Source organism: Rhinopithecus roxellana, chromosome 3, assembly GCF_007565055.1.
Source record: "Rhinopithecus roxellana isolate Shanxi Qingling chromosome 3, ASM756505v1, whole genome shotgun sequence".
Taxonomy (NCBI): domain Eukaryota; kingdom Metazoa; phylum Chordata; class Mammalia; order Primates; family Cercopithecidae; genus Rhinopithecus; species Rhinopithecus roxellana.
In genome coordinates this window covers 102535789-102555797 of record NC_044551.1, presented here as the reverse complement: position 1 = coordinate 102555797, position 20009 = coordinate 102535789, and the positions used below count along the sequence as shown (strand labels likewise).

The 20009-nt window shown below is 39.5% G+C and overlaps 1 protein-coding gene and 1 long non-coding RNA gene across 5 annotated transcripts in view; both read right to left on the bottom strand.

Annotated features, from left to right (window-relative positions):
- Positions 1-1785, bottom strand: part of CEP120 (centrosomal protein 120) — a 76614-nt gene extending 74829 nt beyond the window's left edge. The window contains exons 1-2 of one of the 4 annotated variants that reach the window (XM_030927418.1): positions 1675-1785; positions 1122-1202 (exon numbers count right to left, since the gene is read on the bottom strand). In XM_030927418.1, coding sequence (XP_030783278.1) covers positions 1122-1170 — 49 coding nt within the window. In that variant the 5' untranslated portion in view covers positions 1171-1202; positions 1675-1785. Of the gene's footprint in view, positions 1-1121; positions 1262-1287; positions 1421-1446; positions 1545-1674 lie in introns of those variants that run through there. The other 3 variants (XM_010367484.2, XM_010367485.2, XR_004056363.1) reach the window with 3 other exon arrangements.
- A 7678-nt stretch (positions 1786-9463) lies between these two features.
- Positions 9464-16169, bottom strand: LOC115896555. Its single transcript, XR_004056475.1, has 3 exons — positions 15954-16169; positions 14631-14699; positions 9464-9673 (listed from the first exon to the last, which is right to left on the bottom strand). It is a non-coding gene; the product is annotated as an uncharacterized LOC115896555 (long non-coding RNA).
- Positions 16170-20009: the final 3840 nt, after the last annotated feature.

The following is a 20009-nucleotide window of genomic DNA, read 5'->3' as shown; positions in this document are numbered from 1 at the left end:
AATCTAACAGCTAATAGTGCTCCAAATCTTTATGGCTTCTGGTCAGTCTCTTGTCCCAAAATTCAAAGATTAGGATTACAATGTTTCCTTTGCTCTCATCCCTCACAGAGCGCGAGGCCTTTATAAAATACTCTCCCATGGGGGAAAGAATGCAGCCAGGCCTCTGCTCTGGCTCAAGATGACTCCTTCTTAACATATTATTCGTAAAGTGTCCTCAATTCACCTGTTATCTCCTCTGCTCTCTACTTTCTTGCAAATCTGTTCTCCAACTACACTGACTGTAAGCAACATTTACTGAACGAATGTAACGAAGCAAGGCAAAACGTGTCTTGCTTTTCCATACTTGAAGTGCCCTCTGCTCTTCCCTTTGCCTGGAATGCCCTTCCCTTTTTCACCTGACAAATTCCTAATCATCTGTAGGACCCAAAAAAATGCCACCTCCTCTGGTGAATCTTCCCCAGTTTCCTCAGACAGAGGTGGTCATTCATCAGGGTCTTTCATATCCCGATGAATTATTTGCTGACACACTCTCCAAGCTACATCCTTAGCTTTTTAGAATCAGGACTATTATGACATTCCCAGCACAGTGTCTGACACTCAATGAGTCCCCAATAAACAAATGTCATTCATCTAAAACACACTTTTTAAGAAATGTATAATACACCCTCTTAAGAACTGTAGTCCCGAGTCCTCCACCAAGACGTGTAAAGGGAATTGCCTCCGTAACACTCTGGAATTGCAGGAAACCTGTATTCAAGTCAAAGCTCTTACAAGTGCTATTATTGGGAACCGCTGATCAGAACGCGCTTCTCAGGACCACGTTCAGCTCATATATAAAAGCCATCGACGTGCTGCTTTGGATGAAAATCGTTTTCTCTAGATTCTCTGGGGCTATGGCTAGTCACGCTAAATATCACTTACTCCTAATAGCGCTCATATCCCTGGAGAGATTTTTAAATCAATTGCCTAACAGACTTCACTACGTACAACTTTGAACAAGTCTGTGGGGACCATAAAAGCACAGACGACAGGGTTCTTAAGGTTAACAAAGCCTCGGTCCCACACTAATCTTTTAAAACTTGGGAGGCAGCAGTTGCAAAAGCAAGCCTCAGGCCGCTCACCTTCTAGGATGGACACGACGATGAGCAGCTGGTCGGATTTGGAGACCATGGTTGCGGTGGGCGGTCTGGGGGCGAAGTTGCCTGGGGGGAAGTGAGGTCCAGGTGAGTCGCGGGTAACTCGGGACCCCCACTTCCCGCCCCGGGTCCCGGTCCCTGATGCCCGGACCCCACTCCGCAGCCAGGTCCCACCGCCGTCTGCTGCAGCGCGCCCGGCTCCTCGGCCCCGAGCCGCCAGCCCAGACTCTAACTCTGCCCCGACTCAAGGAAAAAGCCGCTCTGCAGCCCTGCCAGTCTGCAGGCAGAGACGAGCCCGCCGCCCGAGGACCTTTTGCCGCCTGCGTAGCCGCTTTTCAAACGCCCCGGCGGCCGCAGCGGCCGCCGCCGCGCCCAGCTTCCGCCTAGCAACCAGGCCCGCAGGCCCAGTGCCCAGGGGAGGTTGGAGGACAAAGGGTGATAGAGACAGAGCAGTCAAGGCTAGAACGCCCGTCAGCGAGCTTCGCCTCCCGCCCTTTTACGCTCTGTTCCAGAGCCCTAAGGGGGACGCCTTCATTACCTCACAGCGCCCTCTGCTAGCCCGACGGGGAGAGGCGGACGACTTGGTGTGGGACCAGCTGCGCAGGCGCACTACTGCTGTAAACGCTTCCTGAAACTGCGTAGCCTTTAAGGAGCATGAGTGTAGCGTATTACGTGCTTTGTACCTCAGCCACAACCTGAGAGTTGTGTTAGTGGGAATTAAAAAAACAAAAAAACCTAGCTTAGTTGAGGTACCCAGTGTCAACACTGCTTAAAAAATTAAATCACAGAAAAATAATAACTTAAATCTAAACTCTAAAGTCCCTAAATCGGGCTCACGCGGCACCTCAAATTTCCGACCTTTGAAAACAAGTAGCGTCAATACGGTAATCACAGTACTTGTTGGAGCTGACGTAAACTCCCCGAGAATTTCCTGTCCCTTAGAAATTCCCCCTAAAACAAAAACATTGTCACGTGGGCAATGAAATATACAGGTATAGGTTCTTCCACCCCCCGACCCCCATCACAAAGTTACTAGCAAAGTTAAAACCAAGGCATTGAGATGCTGTCTGCTGACCCTTTCCACTTAACATCTCCCAAATTCAGACTTAAGAAATGGTTCAAGACTTGTAAAGGGAACGGCCTCCTAAATACTACTGAAATTGCATGAAGCATGTATTCAAGTCAAAGGCAAAATTCTTTTGGAGGTTATCTAGCTTGAAACCTAAATAACCAAATTGGTTGGAGCGATCGTGGACACTATTAAGTTTGGGAAAAATTCTGCTTCAGAAAACAAAAGTAAATCATAATAGATAGAAAAATAAAGCTGTAGAGATAGCACTAAGTAGTGGACATAAGTCCGGCTTCTATTACTTTCTTGTTTTGTAAATGTAGAAGTTGTTTTGAGAGCAAATGTATCTCGCTATTTTCTTCTTCTATTGCATTCTTGTTTTGTAAATTTAGAAGTTATTTTGAGAGCAAATAATACAACATCACTATTGTTTTCTTCTTCCTCTTCTTCTTTCTTCTTTCTTCTTTGCTTTCTGCCCAAAAGAAAAGGAGAAATACGTGCAGATTGGACTAATTACTTCTAAGGCCCTTTCAGGTCCTGTCACAGGCATTCTTAAAATGAAGCACTATTCAATGTAAAATCAAAGTAATGATCTACTTTGCATTCATCATTGAACAATGCATGATTTTTGTGGAAGATGTCAAACATACTTTAAAGAAAGCAGAATGATTTAATAAACCCCCAGGTACCCAGACCCCAGCTTCGACAATTACCAACTTAAGACCAATCATCTTCATCTGTTATATTATTTTTAAGGAAATCCCCAACATCACATCAATTCATTTTTTTGGATACGTACTTCTAAAAGATGAAGACTTTTTGGCCAGACGTGGTGGTGGCTCACGCCTGCAATCCCAGCACTTTGGGAGGCCGAGGTGGGCGGATCACTTGCATCAGCAATTAGAGACCAACCTGGCCAACATGGCAGAACTCCGTCTCTACTAAAACTACAAAAAGTAGCCAGGCATGGTAGCGCAAGCCAGAAATCCCAGCTACTTGGGAGACTGAGGAACGAGAAAACTGAGGCACGAAAATCGCTTGAAATCAGGAGGCAGAGGTTGCAGTGAGCCAAGATCATGCCACGGCACTCCAGCCTGGGCAACAGAGAGAGACTCAGTCTGGAAAAAAAAAAAAAAAAAAAAAGATAAACACTTTTTAAAGAATCTTAAAATATTAAATATTTAACCATAATCCCATTGTTACACCTAATAATTAACAAAAATTTCTTAATCCCATTAAATATACACTGTTCAAATTTCTCTGATTGTCTAACAATTTTTTTGCAGTTGTTTTTTTCAAATCAGGATCCAAACAAATTCCAAAATACGATGATTGGTGTGTCTCCGGTCTTTTTTAATGTATACGGTTAGGCTTTGTGCCCTGACCCAAATCTCATCTTGAATTGTAATCCCCACAACCCCCATGTGTCAAGGAAGGAACCAGGTGGAGGTAATTGAATCATGGGGGTGGTTTCCCCCATGCTAGTCTCCTGATAGTGAGTGAGTTCTCAGGTGATCTGATGGTTTTATTAAGTGCTCTTCTCCCTTTACTCACTCACTCTTCTTCTTGCTGCCTTGTGAGGAAGGTGCCTGCTTCCCCTTTGCCTTCTGCCATGACTGTAAGTTTCCTGAGGCCTCCTCAGCCATGCTGAACTCTGAGTCAATTAAACCTCTTTCCTTTTGAAATTACTCAGTCTTGGGCAGTTCTTTATAGTAGTATGAAAACAGATTAACGCAGGTACCCAATCCTACTTTTTTTTTCTTGAAATTCTTTTTTTTTTTTTTTTTTTTTTTGAGATGGAGTGTGGCTCTGTTACCCAGGCAGGAGTACAGTGGCGCGATCTCCGCTCATTGCAAGCTCCCCCTCCCGGGTTCACGCCATTCTTCTGCCTCAGCCTCCCAAGTAGCTGGGACTACAGGCGTCCACCACCACGCCCGGCTAATTTTTCTATTTTTAGTAGAGACGGGGTTTCACCGTGTTAGCCAGGATGATCTCGATCTCCTGACCTTGTGATCCGCCCGCCTCGGCCTCCCAAAGTGCTGGGATTACAGGCGTGAGCCACCGTGCCCGGACTTCTTGAAATTCTTTATTGAAGAAACTGGTCGTATCTGCAGTTTACCACAGTCTAAATTTTGTTGTATAATACCAGTGATGTGGTTTAACATATCCTCTGTTGAGAGGTCTAATAAATACGTACACATTAACAACACTTAAAGATTAGGAAACAAATTAACAACAAACAAATATAATGTTATCAGTGGTGTAAGACAGTACTCAGCCTTATAGACAAAGAGAGGCCCAAGTACCTCTGATGGAAAGAGTACCCCCAGAAGATCAGCGTTTGGGACCTACCTCTGCTATTTGCATGCCAGGTGACCTTAAGCAAATCACTTTACCTCTTTGAGCCTCAGTTTCAGCTATAAAATGACAGTATGCATGGTTCTTTAGAACAGGATTTAAATGTGGTAAATGCCACCTAGTTGTTATTTTTTACGTGAACAATCTCAGACCTTTAAGTAGTAGCTGTGAAAAGAGCCAGGAACTGTCCATCAGCATACCTTGTTGTTTTGCTTTAGGATATCCAGCAGAGCTTCAAACCTAGATTATAAACCATTACTGTATGCCATAGAATAGTTTTAGGTCATAAAAAATCTGACAATTATTAAAATTAAAGAAATGAACTTTTTCATGTAGTAGATTTCACATGATTCCCTTTATTTGGATTTTCCTCATGAACAACATTATTACTCCTAAAATCACTTCAGCACAGCTACTGAAAAGTCACCAATTTAGTTGTCCTGGTGCTTTCTTTAACAGAATGTACAAAATCAATGATACGAAATTCCCCATCTAGAAATGGAATTATAATCCTGTCATCATCTATATCTGTTATTCTATAATCTAATTTCCTTTCATATGTGATATTAAACAGTAGTGACTTCGGTTCTAGTATAAATCATCACATTTAAGCTTAGATTTATGAGGGAAAATCTAGTTATAAGTTTATAAAGTACCAATTACTGCTTCAAAATATGAAAGTAAATGCTAGTAACACGTAATTTTTATCTATAAGACAATATGAGATTTATTACAGTATAAGCTTATAAATTTAAACTGATAGTTTTTTTATTTTATTTATTTATTTTTTGAGATGGAGTCTTGCTCTGTCACCCAGGCTGGAGTGCAGTGGTACGATCTTGGCTCACAGCTCACTGCAACCTTCGCCTCCCGGGTTCAAGTGATTCTCCTGCCTCAGCATCCTGAGTAACTGGGATTACAGGTGCACACCACCACATCCAGCTCATTTTTGTATTTTTAGTAGAGATGGGGTTTCACCGTGTTGTCCCGGCCGGTCTCAAACTCCTGACCTCAGGTGATTCTCCTGCTTTGGCCTCCCAAAGCGTTGGGATTACAGGCATGAGCTACCGCACCTGGGTGAAACTGACAGGTTTGACTAAAGGCTTGATTCTGAATTCATTAGTTTGTCAACCTAATAACTAATCATATTAGGTGGCTTTCTAGTTCTATAACTTTCTATCAACAAAAGAACAAGCCTTTCTTTAAGCCTTTCTTTGCTGTAGCTATGTTACCTTTTGGAAAAACGTTTTACTTTGTAGTAGTTATCTATATTTTTTCTCTTCAGCCACTTCTGTGGACCACCACAGGAGGAATTATGAGCTATATTTCTCTTCCTCAGCCTCTTCCACTGTATACACACAAATGCACACACACTGTGTAAAATTTTAGGCAAGCTCCCAAAGACTAATAAAATTAGCACATCTATTGAATAACTGCAGTTTGTAAAAGCTTGGTGATAGACCCAGCTTCAAGAGGTGCTTCTAAAATTGCTCCATTAGAAAGAGGGAATGGGAGTAAAAGTGATAACTCGTCCTCATCGCTTAGTGTCAAGAAGACAGAACCTTTCAATTCAGGATTTACTGTAATTAAACTTGGCAATTAATTTGGGCATCTTTGATCCCTGGAAGTAGGGCCTCTATCATCTATCATAAGAGAGGCAGGATAACCCAGTATCAAAGAGCCATATGTCTCTGAATTTCAAGTTCCATGACTTATTAGCTTTGTGACTTGGCCAACTCACTTATCTCTGAACCTCAGTTTTTCCATCTGTAAAACAGGGTATTAGTCCTTTCCTCACATGGTTTTTGTCAGAATTAAATGGGATTGCTTCTGTGAGGGACCTAGGCCACTATGAAATCTCCAAATGTGGTAGCTAGTTTTATTGTTAGTATGGAGGGATAATTTGTTGTGGGATTATTCTGATATTTGTTCCCTTTCTTTGGTTCTACAAAGTTAACCAGACCCTTTATATTCCCTCACCTTGGCCTATATTTATATTCTATTGGTGATATCCCCAAAACAGCTCCTCTCTCCCTGGCTTCTTTTACTTTTTGTGGGCACGTAGTAGGTATACATATTTATGGGTTATGTGAGATATTTTGATACAGGTCTGCAATACATAATATCTCCCTGACTTCTGTAAAAGACCACAATAGAGCATGCCAAAGTCAAACCATCCTGTCGGTCAGGTGTGGTCAAGTAGTGAAGCGGGGTGAGGGCAGAAGTATGGCACATAGCTGTCTCAAGAAGCAGCCCTGCTCTGCTCCAGCTGATCATTGCCATGCAATAAGACAGATCGTAAGTTTCATAAGGAGATAGAATTATAGATTTTTATGTGAACTCATGCAATTTTTAAATGCCAGTAACGAAATTTAGTTTAAAAACAAAAAGCAGGCCAGGTGCAGTGGCTCACACCTATAACCCCAGCACTTTATGAGGCCGAGGCAAGCAGATCACTTGAGGCCAGGAGTTCAAGACCAGCCTGGCCAACATGGCCAAACCCCATCTCTATGAAAAATACAAAAATTAGCTGGGCATGGTGGCACACCCTGCCCAGTCCTAGCTACTTAGGAAGCTGAGGCATGAGAATTGCTTGAATCTGGGAGGCAGGTTGCAGTGAGCCAAGGTTGCATCAGTGCAGTTCAGCCTGGGTGATAGAGCAAAGCTCTGTCTCAAAAAAACAAAACAAAACAAAAAACAACAAACACTGCATGAGCCAAACTGAACACTTCTGCCAGCCACAGGTTTGTTACCTTCAGCCAAATTCATTGAGATGGTTGTGATAGGTGTCAGGGGCAGAGAAAAGAGAGCAGTAAATAAAAGAGATTGCCTACAGCTAGGAAGAAACAGGATGAATGAAAGTGTAGTGGAGACCAACATTCCACTCCTTGGCAGAGTCTTGGGGAGGGGACAGACACAGAAAGTGGCCCCGTGGGAACCCTAGGAAAGTGAGACCTTAGGTCCTGGTTTATCATCCTTGGCATAGATTCTTATGCCCCTAATTTGACAGACTCAGCAGGTTGGCTTGGATATTAGTCAGCTTATCAGTGACAAGTAAGGCAAGAGCCAGCAAGGCCTCCCCCAATATTTGCTCTGTGTGAGAACCCCAGCGCCTTTGCCCAACACTATGTATGTAGAGAGGGAAGCCCCAGTGATTACTGAGATTGAATTTCCTGTCGATTGGCAGAAGGAGATTGGGGTTGAATTTGAGTATAAAGAAAAGCAACATTTCTTGCACACCCTCCTTTGTGTTCTAAGCTTCATGGGATAACTTTAGGCTGAGATGAGCGTTGAGCCACTCTGTTGTGATGTGTGTCACAGTGGCTCTCCCTGAGGCAAGGTATAGAGTGGAGGGTGGGAGAATGCCCCCTACTCCATGGAGGAAAGGCAGAGGGAGGGACATTCTGAAACTGTAGCAAAGGGTTTCAGGCCAACAAAAAATGCTGCTCAGGTTTGCTTTGAAAAAACTATACCATTGGCAAAATGACCACATTCTAGAGACAGCTGACTTGTGAACAGGTTTCATTTTAGGAGTAGAGATTGGAACAGATGGTAGATGCTGGAACACCTCTCTGTAACACTGTGACATTGAGAAACACTACGTGACATTGTGGGACTTTGATTCACTTATTGTGTAATGTCTGATGTGTGTGGATTTTTTTTCATCCAAAAATCTTTCTTTTGACACACTGGAGCCAATGGCAGAGGAAGAGCTGGTGCCAGCCTACTCAGCTGTCTGGTGAAGAAATTCCCCAGGCTCTGGGTTAGTGTTTTGGCCCATAAAAGTCTGATCTCAGTAAATGGCAACACAGAATCTTCTGTACTACAAGCTATCTCTGGCAGAAGGGTTCTATTTAATGCTAACATTACAAGTACACCTGAAGGTTATAAGACTATCCCCTACTTCTCTGTGTTTCAAGGAACAAAATAGATAAATAAATAAATTATAACAACAGTCAATAGTAACCCCCCTCCCCTTTGAATTCAGAGGGAGCTTCTAAACATACAACCTGGGTTCAGAGACGAGAAAAGCCTCCATCATACATTAAGCAACTGCACAAGAAGCTTCCGCAGCCAGCAGCTAGTAAGCTGAGTCACCCATTTCACTAGGGGTATAGCAAAGCTCTATCCCTTGACTATTGCATCAGCCACAAAACTGTTCTCCCTGAATTATGGTATGTGTTTCTGCTGCCAACATAATGCTTTCTATTTGCATAAATGTGTACGTTTCTAAGCATCTAGCAAGTGTAACAGTTAACAGGAAGTTGAATGGTGACTTTTATTTATTGCCTTAGTGTTACCACCTATGACTCAAAAGGTGACACAGAGGTGTTGTTTCCCCCTTCTCTAAAGAACACCTGAGGAAACTGAGGCACAGATACCACTCCCAGTCTTGGTAAGAGGAGATGACACTGACTTTGCTACCTTCAGCCATCAGTTTAGCACCACCTAACTTTATATTCCTAGATGATGGGCAGAGGAGTATTGAGTGATAAGCCTGAGGCCCTTTCTATTTAGAAGGTGGGAGCACTTCCCTTTCTCACCCCCAAGCCAGGTAGAAGAGGGCAGGTAAAGGGAACCTCTCACAGAGATGGGTAAACCTGCTGATCAGCAGTTCACCATGAATGCTTGAGTAGAAAGAAAAGAGAGAAAGACTGTGTGTGTGTGTGTGTGTGTGTGTGTGTGTGTGTGTGTGTGTGTGTGAGAGAGAGAGAGAGAGAGAGAGAGAGAGAGAGATGATTAATTGATTAGCAGCCTGTGTCCAAATTTGTTGTGGCAAAAATGTGTGAGATTCATGTGGGTGAAAAGAATATAATGGCAGGTCACTTTCAGTTATTTTCGTGTCCAAGTTGACAGGCCACCCAGTGAGAAGACTGAAGCAGCATAACGTTACCTGGTATAGAATCCAAAATAAGAACTGATTTGGTTTCAGAAGAGTTGAGCAGATGTCAGAAGTCATTGCGTTATGCAGGTCTCCCAGAACAGGATATATGGCACTGGGACCCCCGACTCCACCACTCTGCAACATCAACCCAAGAAATAACACCTGTGTCCCAGGAGAGACTCTACATTTAGCTGGGATCCACTTAGCATCAGCGACTGATGGATCCTGAACAGAAAAAGAGCAAGAGACAAGTGAGGAACACAGCCACATCACTAAGGTAAGGATATTTGTAGTCTGTCTCTGATCCCCAGGAAAAGGCTCCCAAAAAAAAGGAGTGAAAAACATTGATTCCACTCCCTCCCCAATCCAAGTCTCTCAGACAGCAACTTTGCTGAAATTGAAGGGGTAGGAGGAGATGAGACTTCAAATAGATATGAGATTAAATTTTAAATTAGATCAAAATGGAATGAACTGACATTTTAATAGCTGGAAGTGATCAGAAAGCTTATGGGATCTGACAGAGTTGTGAATAAGGGATGGGAAAAAGACTCAGTGGAACATAGCTGACAGCAGTATTTGGAGAAAAAATGAACTATTTCATATTTGTACTTGACCCTAGTTCAGATTGTTGAATAAACCAATCATACATATTGCCACTTTTGATCTCCTAAGCAACACTGTGGAGGGAAAAGCAGGAGTTTTACCATGTTTTAACAGATGAGAACATCTGAAGTTTGATAACCTGAGCAATTTGATAAGAATCAAGAGCTCAGGTCTTCTGAGTGCTTATGTTAAGCTGCCCAAGTTATTCTCAAAGTACCCTGAGAACATGGAGCTGTGCCAGGAAACTGGAGTAGAAACAGTATATCATGTTGTAGAGCAACAATGTTCATCAATGGTAAGAAATTAAAACATTGTATTTATAATAAAAAAATAGAAACAATGCAGATACAATAAACATTTGCATGATTTATTTATTGTTATTTTTGGAGATAGGGTCTTACTCTGTCAGCCAGGCTACAGTTCAGTGGCATGATCATGGCTCACTGCAGGCTCACTCTCCAGAGCTCAGATGATTCTCCCACCTCAGCCTCCTGAGTAGCTGGGACTACAGGCATGCACTACCATGACCAGCTAATTTTTTAATTTTTTGTAGAGACGGTGTTTAGCCATCTTACCCAGGCTGGTCTCAAACTCCTAGGCTCAAGCAATCCACCCGCCTTGGCTTCCCAAAGTGTTGGGATTACAGACATGGGCCATCACACATGGCCTTGCATGATTTTTAAATATAAAATATACCTCAAAGAAATTTGTTTTGGATTATATCTTCAGCCTGTAACCTACAGAAACCATGTCTATTTTAACCCTCTTCTGCACTTAAGAAGTAACTTGGGGAACCTTTGAGAAGCTCATCACCTACATTCTTGAGCCATACTCACATTGAAAGCTGTTTGGAATAGTGAAAGGGAAACATTTCCTAATGTTTAAGAGAAAGTAACATGCTACTTCCACATTATGCTCCATGTGGTAGAAGAAGATTAAAGTTATTATTCCAATTACATGTTAAAATTGTTGTTAACATCAATATAGTGAATGAAATTCTTAGGAAGTTTCACTTGGATATTCTAGTTTCTCCAGATACATTTGGTTGAATGTTTAACTGAGAGGTACCCTTATAATTGCTGAGTGTGAAAACAGAATGTTAGTGTACTCTATAAATGGTTATAAATGTAAAGTACTTTTGCTAATTATAAAATTGATTAATATCCCAGATTAGTGAAATCAGAGATACAAAATAGTGATTTCTTTAAAAAAAAGTTTCTGGCCAAGAATCTGTAATGTCAACATTTACAGGCTTAACATTAACCAGAAAAATAATAATCTTCCAAAAGTTGATAAATGTAAATTATAGTAACTTATAAAATGTCTTTTTTATTACCATATTCCTAGTGCCTAGAAGTGTCTTGAATAAATTTATAGTAAAGACTCAATAAATTCCTATTTAATAAATAAATGAAGCTAAATTTATAACAATGTTAGATCTTTACACCAGTGATAGAGTAATAGAGATATAATTCTTATATGTATAGAAGACAATAATGAATACATAATTAAGTGCAGATAAAGAAAAATGTGGCTGTGAGAGATTGTCTTACTCAAATTGCATTTGAGAAAATTGCCAGCCATTCTTTGATACATTAAGAAAAACATTATGATGCATTTATTTGATTTCAGAAGCTTTTTGATAACATGAAAGGAAATTATTTATTGCACAGGAGGAGAAGAGAAAGATTTACAGTAATGCTTTGGGAAAAGGCTAAAATATTAAGGTGACTGTAAACAGATGATTTTGGAGGGATGTAAGGGATAAGAGTAAGTAGGTTAACATTGGAAAATATGTCTAATCTATAAGTGTTAAGAGGAGAAAGAAGAAAAATTGAACAAAAGAAAGAAAAGGGAGGGATATAATATTAAGTTTATATGTTATATTAGTATTTTCATTGGCAGTACCACAAGAAGCCTGACAACCAGAGAATATTTCATTAGGGAGTGAGAGGGGGACAAGAGAAAGAAAGAGAGAAGGAAGGCATGAAGGAAGGGAAGGGAAGGGAAGGGGAAGGGAGGGCAAGGGAGGGGAAGGGAGGGGAGAGGGAGAGGGAGAGAGGGAGGGAGCGGGAGGGGAGGGGGGTTAAAAATCTAGACATCTGAAGAACTTAAACCAATACCCACTGATACAATGAGTGGTATTTTCTGAATGTTTTTTGAAAACATATGTATTTGTCAGCCACTTCGACTACTTCTTATTTATATAACATTTACAAAGGATCAAGATATAGACTATTATAGTTTTGTTCACCATCCAGGAACCATTAATTAACAAACTGGGTTCTGTTATCTCTATCAAGGAATATGAACACACAAAAATGATGTCTATTCAGCAGGGTGAAGTTAAAAAGATATTTTATTAGCCGGGCGTGGTGGCTCATGCCTGTAATCCCAGCACTTTGGGAGGCCAAGACAGGCAGATCACAAGGTCAGGAGTTTGAGACCAGTCTGGCCAACATGGTGAAACCTCTGCTAAAAATACAAAAATTAGCTGGGCCTGGTGGCCGGTGACTATAGTCCCAGCTGCTCGGGAGGCTGAGGCAGGAGAATCGCTTGAACCTGGGGACAGAGGTTGCAGTGAACCCAGATGGCACCACTGCACTCCAGCCTAGGGTGACAGAGCGAGACTCCATCTAAAAAAAATTTATGTGTTTGTTATTATTTCTTTGTTGTGAATTTTAAGAGTTTTGATATAGTGCATGCTAAATCCTTGTTTAAATTAGTGTCATTATATTGCTAGCACAAGTGCCAATGAAGTACAATCTATTAAGTTACTTGAGATAGGTATCTTGTTTGTTCACCTGTTCACCTCTCTATCCCCAGGGCCTAGAATAGTGCTTGGTGTACAATAAGCACTCAACATGATACATAATAGATTTTAGTCAGTAGATGGACTGACTGTTAAATCTAATCCGACATGATATATTCAAGTAATATCCTCTTTTGTAAAGTAAATGAATCAAAATATTAAACACTTCCTTGGAATATTCATTTCTTCACAATAAAATGTTATAATATTTTATTGTATTTGACTAGTAGCTTTCTCATTTGTCAAACTTCTAAACTTCAATTTTTTTATGTGGAAATCAGAGGTTTTCAAGGACTTTCTCCTATTTCCTAACTCGACCAAAGTAGAACCATCAGGCACCATAAGATTCCCAGGAGTTTCTTCAAATTTCAAGTACCCCAATCCACATTGTTATCTATCTTGAAAAATTTACCTTTGAATGTACACAGGGGAATTGAATAAATTTATCACATATCTATTTTCAGTAGAGTTTGCTAGTGATTTCTTTTTCTTTTTTCTTTTTCTTTTTAATTAAAGTAATCTTCTAAGTTTTAGGAAAACTGAGCAGACATTCCAGGGCTTGAGTTTGCTTCCACTTAAAAAGCATTAAATGGTATAACAAATGCAGCTCAATAGATCCAATTGTCATCCCATGCAAACAGTCAACTTACCACTTCTAAGAGTAGAGCTTAGGGAGCACTCATCTTACACGTGTGGTCATGTTTCCTTTCTTGTTCTTTCCCCTAAAGTGTTTCTGCCTAGATCAATTTACCTTTTCTCCTTGCCCAACCTGGTTTTCATGAGTATGGGTCCCTCATGTTATCATTTTGATATAAAGAGATGGAACTTCCTAGCAGTTTTTCTTATTCATTAACTTCAAATCTACTTAAATCAAACATGCTTTAACTTGACATCCAGTAATGAGAGAAAAATTATTCAGTACATTCTTCATCTCCCCACCCCCCTCAAATAGGTCAACCATGACTTTATTCAAAGTTAATAATATATCCATCTACGGCATTTATTTCAATCAAAACTTCACTCATTAAGATATTTTGTTAACAAGCCCTCTTCCCCTAAACAAAGTCTTCTTGGATTCAAATGTTTTAGATTTTTAGAAGTAGAACCTACAAATCATCTCATATTAGTTGTCTAATTAGTTGGTAGTTCAGATACTGCCCTCCCTCCTAAAATCTCAAACATGAGCTCCACACCCAAAAATAATAGAGTCAATTTAATGCATTTTTCCTTAATTTAAGAGCTTTCTTTTTTGGTGTAGCAATCTTTTTTCCTACTTTCTTATGTCAGCAAAATGGAAATCAATTTAAATCTCGATGATCAATATTCAGCCAGCTTGAATACTTTATTTCCACTGTGGCCATATGCTATTATAATATGTAGAAATGTATTAATCTAGCAAATTAAATGTAAGTAAATAATGGAAGGTGGATGGCAATATGCCTGTGGATCTGTAGTCTGCAAAATAAATACTGCTGAATTTAATGAGAAATTGGAAACCCCCAAATAAGCATGTTTGAAGGGCAGATGATTTTTCTATCAAAATGTAATACAGGTGTGCCACAATTATTCTGGCACCTAACTAATCTTCAAAAACATACACTTTCAACGCAGTTACATTTCTCCTAGAAAATCATCATGTGATTATCTTGCATCTGTTTTTCATCACCTCCTCTCCTCCCCATACCCTAAAGGTACTGACTTCCTAGACATACAAATTACAAAACAGAATATAACATAATTTTACTAAAGAGGGAAAAAAGAACTCACCTTAAATTTTGTAGTGTTAATGTGCTGTTTTAAAATATTTCAATAAATTTAAAGGACTGAATGAGTGATCTGAAAAGACACCATTTTAAAAACATAAGGATTATTTTTCCAGTGTTACTATAGTTATTGAACTCTCTCTTTAATGTAATTCTTCAGCTTGATGATGTGATACATAAATTATTCACAAAAAATTTATTTTAATCATTGCTTATCAGCATTGATATTTTAAGATAAGATCCCAAGGATTATACAGGTAAAACATAGTTTAAGCATAAATCCTATTATTGAGATTTGCTGAAAACCATTGACATTTGGTGATTGCTAAAAGCCCTCACCTCTTATAACCTAACCATGTTATGATGCTGTATTTAATAGAAACTTTTAGAATTAATATTTAAGATGCTATTTTAGGTAATTAACTTCAGTCAATAGTTAGAGAGACTAAAGCCACTGCTTTTTTCTTATTCATTCCAACCTATGAAGCGAAACTCAATTCACACAAAAACCATGGTGTGGTAAGTTAAATGATACATATATATTTTGAAGAATTCTTCAATATTCTATATGCTGTATCAGTATTAGTGTGCTTTCAGCTGCCAGACATGGAAAACTTTACCCCAACTGGCTTATAGAATAAGAAAATGTATGCCTTTGGTATTTGAGAAGTAAGAAGAGTTTTAGGATTAGTGCAGAGTTTTCATTTGTGCTATCTTCTCTAAGGTGTTTCATTCTCAGGTCAGCTTCCCTCCCTGAAGCCAGGCTGTAACAGTCCTGGGCATTGCAACAGCATGCCAGACTGCCGGAGAAAGAGGGGATGTCTCTTCTAGGAGTTTTCTCCTGAAAGCAGGAACATTTCTTTCCAAGCAGCTGGAGTCTCACTGGCTCACATTGGCCCTCATGCTCATTTCTGAACTAGTCCTGTGGCTAGGGGAATGCCGCAGCTGACTTGCTCAGGCCCAATTTTTAACCCAGTCATTGTTGCCAGAAGTTGAGATTGCCTTTAAACCAGCCAGGCCCAGGAAACAAGTGTTAACTGCCATACCGAGAATGGTGGCTCAGGGTGCAGCTGGAAGTTCCATTGCTCTAAGGAGTGTCCCTTAGTGGACGACTCAAGAGTCACTAAAACCAGTATTTCTGCTTTTATGGTACAGCGGCATTTCCAAGACTTTAGATCCCTTGTAGACTACCTTCATGATTTTTCCATATCTGCCTACCACCTGTGCTATCATTAATATTTTTCTTGGAAATGATTCACTTCTTAAAATATAAATATTTGTTAAATAAAATCATATTATTTTAATTTTAAGAAACAGTATCACTTACCACAAAGATATGCCAGGCAACCTCATTAATTCAATGAAAACAATCAGAAAACAATTTTTAAAAGTATTTAGTTAAGGCTAGTTACTGTTGCTTGCCAAAGGCTATTGAGCCTGAGGCTTGATTTCTGTTTGTTTAGGAAAAGAAAAGAAAAAAAAAAGATTAGGAAGTAGGTAGAAGGAGTTACTAACTGTTAAAAGCATTAACAAACTGGTACTGTTCAAGGACTTCCTCAAAAGAACTGCAAGCACATTGAGTCACTTTCTCTATATGATTCGGTATTATTTTTACAACCTCACTTCCTTTCCAGCGTGCACACCTCTCTAGCAAACACTTGCTGGAGGAAGCTGCCCTGTGTAAAGCGTTAAAGAGCAGACCTGGATGTTGCCCTAGGCCAGCCTTGGAAACTGTTCAGGAATTGAGGAGTTACCATGAACCCCTACACTCTACAACTGAATGACATGTTGATCAGGGAATGCTCTCCCATCTGATGAACTCTCCTGATACAGGCTGGCTTGTGTCCCTCCAGAATTCATCTGTTGAAGTCGTAACCCCCAGAAACTCAGAATGTGACTGTGTTCGAAGATAGGGCCTTTGATGAAGTAATTAAATTAAAATAGGTAGGCCTATTTTATAGGGTGGGCCCTATGACTGGCGTCCTTGTAAATAAAGATTAGGACACAGAGGAGAGACATGTGAAGACACAGGAGATGACAACCATCTGCAAGCCAAGAGGCCTCAGGAGAAACCAGCCTTGCTGACACCTTGATCTTAGCCCTCATCTCCAGAATTGTGAGAAAATGCATTTCTGTTATTTAAGTCACCCATTCTATGGTACTTTCTTATGGCAGCCCTGGAAAACCAATACATTTCTCAAGTGGAACAGCATTCAGAAGACACAGATTTTGTATAAGTGCTTTGACTTGCTTCCTGAAGTATTACAGAGGCATTAAGGCCTAGAGCACATGTGGAGACCATTTGGATTTGTTTCTTTGCTGGTGTGGGGATTTTTAAGATTCCTGGTGGAAAGCATGTGTGGGGAGACAGCCAGTGAGTACATGTGCATTGTTTAATGACAGGATACATTCTGAGAAGTGCATCGTTAGGCAAGTTCATCATTGTGCAAACATCAGAGAGTGCACTTACACAAACCTAAATGGTACAGACTACTACAAACCCAGGCTAAATGGTATAGTCTATTGCTCCTAGCCTATACATCTATGCAGCATGTACTGTACTGAATGCTGTAGGCAATTGTAACATAATAGTAAATATGTGTGTATATAAACATATCTAATCATAGAAAAAGGTGCAGTAAAAATATAGTATAAAAGAGAAAATTGGCATACCTATTTAGGGCACTTACCATGAATGGAATTTGCAGGACTTGAAGTTGCTCTGGGTGGGTCAGTGAGTGGTGAGTGGATGTGAAGGCCTAGGACATTACTGGACACTACTATCGGTTTTGTAAATACTGTATACTTAGGCTACACTGTTTATTTAAAAATTCTTCAATAATAAAGTAGCCTTAGCTTACTGTGCTTTTTTAAAAATTTATAAAGTATTTTTTAGCTTTTGACTCTTTGTAATAGTTGGCTTAAAATGCAAATATATTGTACAGGCTGTACGAAAAGTTTTATTTCTTTATATTTTTATTCCATAAACATTTTTCTATTTAAATTTTTTTAAATTTTAAAACTTTAAAAAAAAAACTGAAACATAAACACACACATTAGTCTAGGCCTACACAGGGTCAGGATCATCAATATTACTATCTTCCACCTCCACATCTTGTCTCACTGGAAGGTCTTCAGGGGCAATTACACACACGGAGCTGTCCTCTCCTATGATAACATGCCTCCTTCTGAAATACCTCCTAAATGACCTGCCTGGGGCTGCTTTACAGTTAACTTTTTTTTTTTGTAATAGGTAGAGGGAGTAAACACTAAAATAACAATAAAAAGTATAGCATAGTAAATATACAACCCAGTAAAATACTCATTTATTATCAAGAATTATGAACTGTACATGATTGCATGTATTATACTTTTATAAGACTGGTAGCACAATAGGTTTGTTTGCATCAGTATCACTACAAACACTTGAGTAATGTGTTGCACTATGATGTTACTATAGCTACAACATCACTAGGCAGTAGGAATTTTTCAGCTCCATTATGATCTTATGGGGTCACTGTCACACATGCAGTCCATCATTGACTGAAATGTCATTATGCGGTACATGACTGTGCAAGGAACTTGTTCAAGTCAAGCAATTAAAGGCAATCCTGTGTATCATTTAAATAATCATGTACATACTTCAATGGTGGAAACAGCCCTGCACTTAAATGGAGCTATGAATCTGATTGACAATGTCCTCAGAGGCGTAACTCTTGCCAGAAGATGCAATTGGACCTTATTCCAAAATGATGCCTCCATAAAACCATAAAATGAGTCATAAATAAGATAATAATCAGTTAGTCTACATCAACTGAAAGCCATCTGTACCAAACACGCATGGCCTTACATGCCAGGTGGGCCTGAGACCCATTTTGAGGGGTAGTAGTTTGACTCCTGAGGAAGGCAGCAAATTTCTGTAATGGAACTGGAATCATCCCTTCTGACATAACTCCCTGTAGCTTCTGTTATGGGTTAGAGGAACAATTCAGCTGATAGATTTGTCAATAACACAAATCAAATGCTTTCCTGTATTCTGGTACTTTAACGTCCTTGAGAACTGAGACAGTGTAGGACAAAGAACATCAAAGAGATGCTGTTGCAGGAATTAGATGACACAGTGATGTCAGGAAGAACCATCTGACTCAGTGCCACCCCAAGCCTAGGAACTGTATGCCTGTGCTGTAGCCATACACACAAATCTGTAATTATTTTAGTCATTTGTCTTATTTTTTGCTGTCTGTCTCTCCTACTAGGCTACACTGAGGTCAGAAAATATTCAGCTATGTTTTCCTCAGCATCCAGCAGGGTACCTGACACATTGTGCATGCTCCATACATATTTTTGAAGCAATGGTACAGGAGCTAAGGGCATAGACTATAAAGCTAGAGCAGCTAGATTTGAATCTCAGCTGTAAAGCCAGAGCAGCTAGATTTGAATCACTACCTCCGTGACCCTGGGCAAATTATTTAACCTTTTCCTAGGCCTCAGGTTTCTCATTTGTAAAATGGCTTTAGTAATGTCTACTTCATAATGTTGTTTTAAGGATTCAGTGAACTAACATAGTACCTGGCGTGTAAGTGCCTAGTAAATATTATCATCATTTTAATGATTGGTTCCAAGATACAGAAAAATTGAATACATTTAGTTGGCAGAGGATGGACTATTCAGGCAAAAGTAGATTATGCAAATCATTGGTTTTCTTACTACCTTTTTTTTCCTGTGTGCTATGTAGATTCCTATTAAAAAAATATGACCACCAAAACATGTTTGAAATACTCGTATTATACTATAGTAGTTATAAAATTCACAGCCTATTTTTTAAATTTTAGAACTTCAGTGTTCAAATCTGGTCAATCTATTTTATGTATAATTAACTCACAGTTTATTATGTAGGCCAATCCAGGCATTTGTTGTAAATAGTTATTATAGCATTAAAAATATTTTTAAAAATTAAGACTATTATGCATTTAACAGCATTCCACATCTTAATCCATTAGTCTAGGAGAGTAGTATCAACATAAGTTACTATGAAAACTTCAAACTGTTAACTGATTTATACAAGCATCCAAGTAAACCACTTAAAGAAAAATGCATGTAGTAAATATCTTTTAATCACCTGCTGTCTGGAAGCAATGTGTGTGTGTGTGTGTGTGTGTGTGTGTGTGTGTGTGTGTGTGTGTGTGTGTTTCAGAGACATAGATGCTACACTCTTGGCTCCTCTGAATATAAAGGGTTATAGTTAAAGAGGGAGGCAAACAAAATTTAAAATTCCAGTTTAGCTTTAGAGATATATGCAATGACAGCCTTTTATCGGAGAACAAATAGCTGATAGTCAAATTTCCGTTTTTATTGTTATTTTTGCAGGAAAAATAAAAATTTA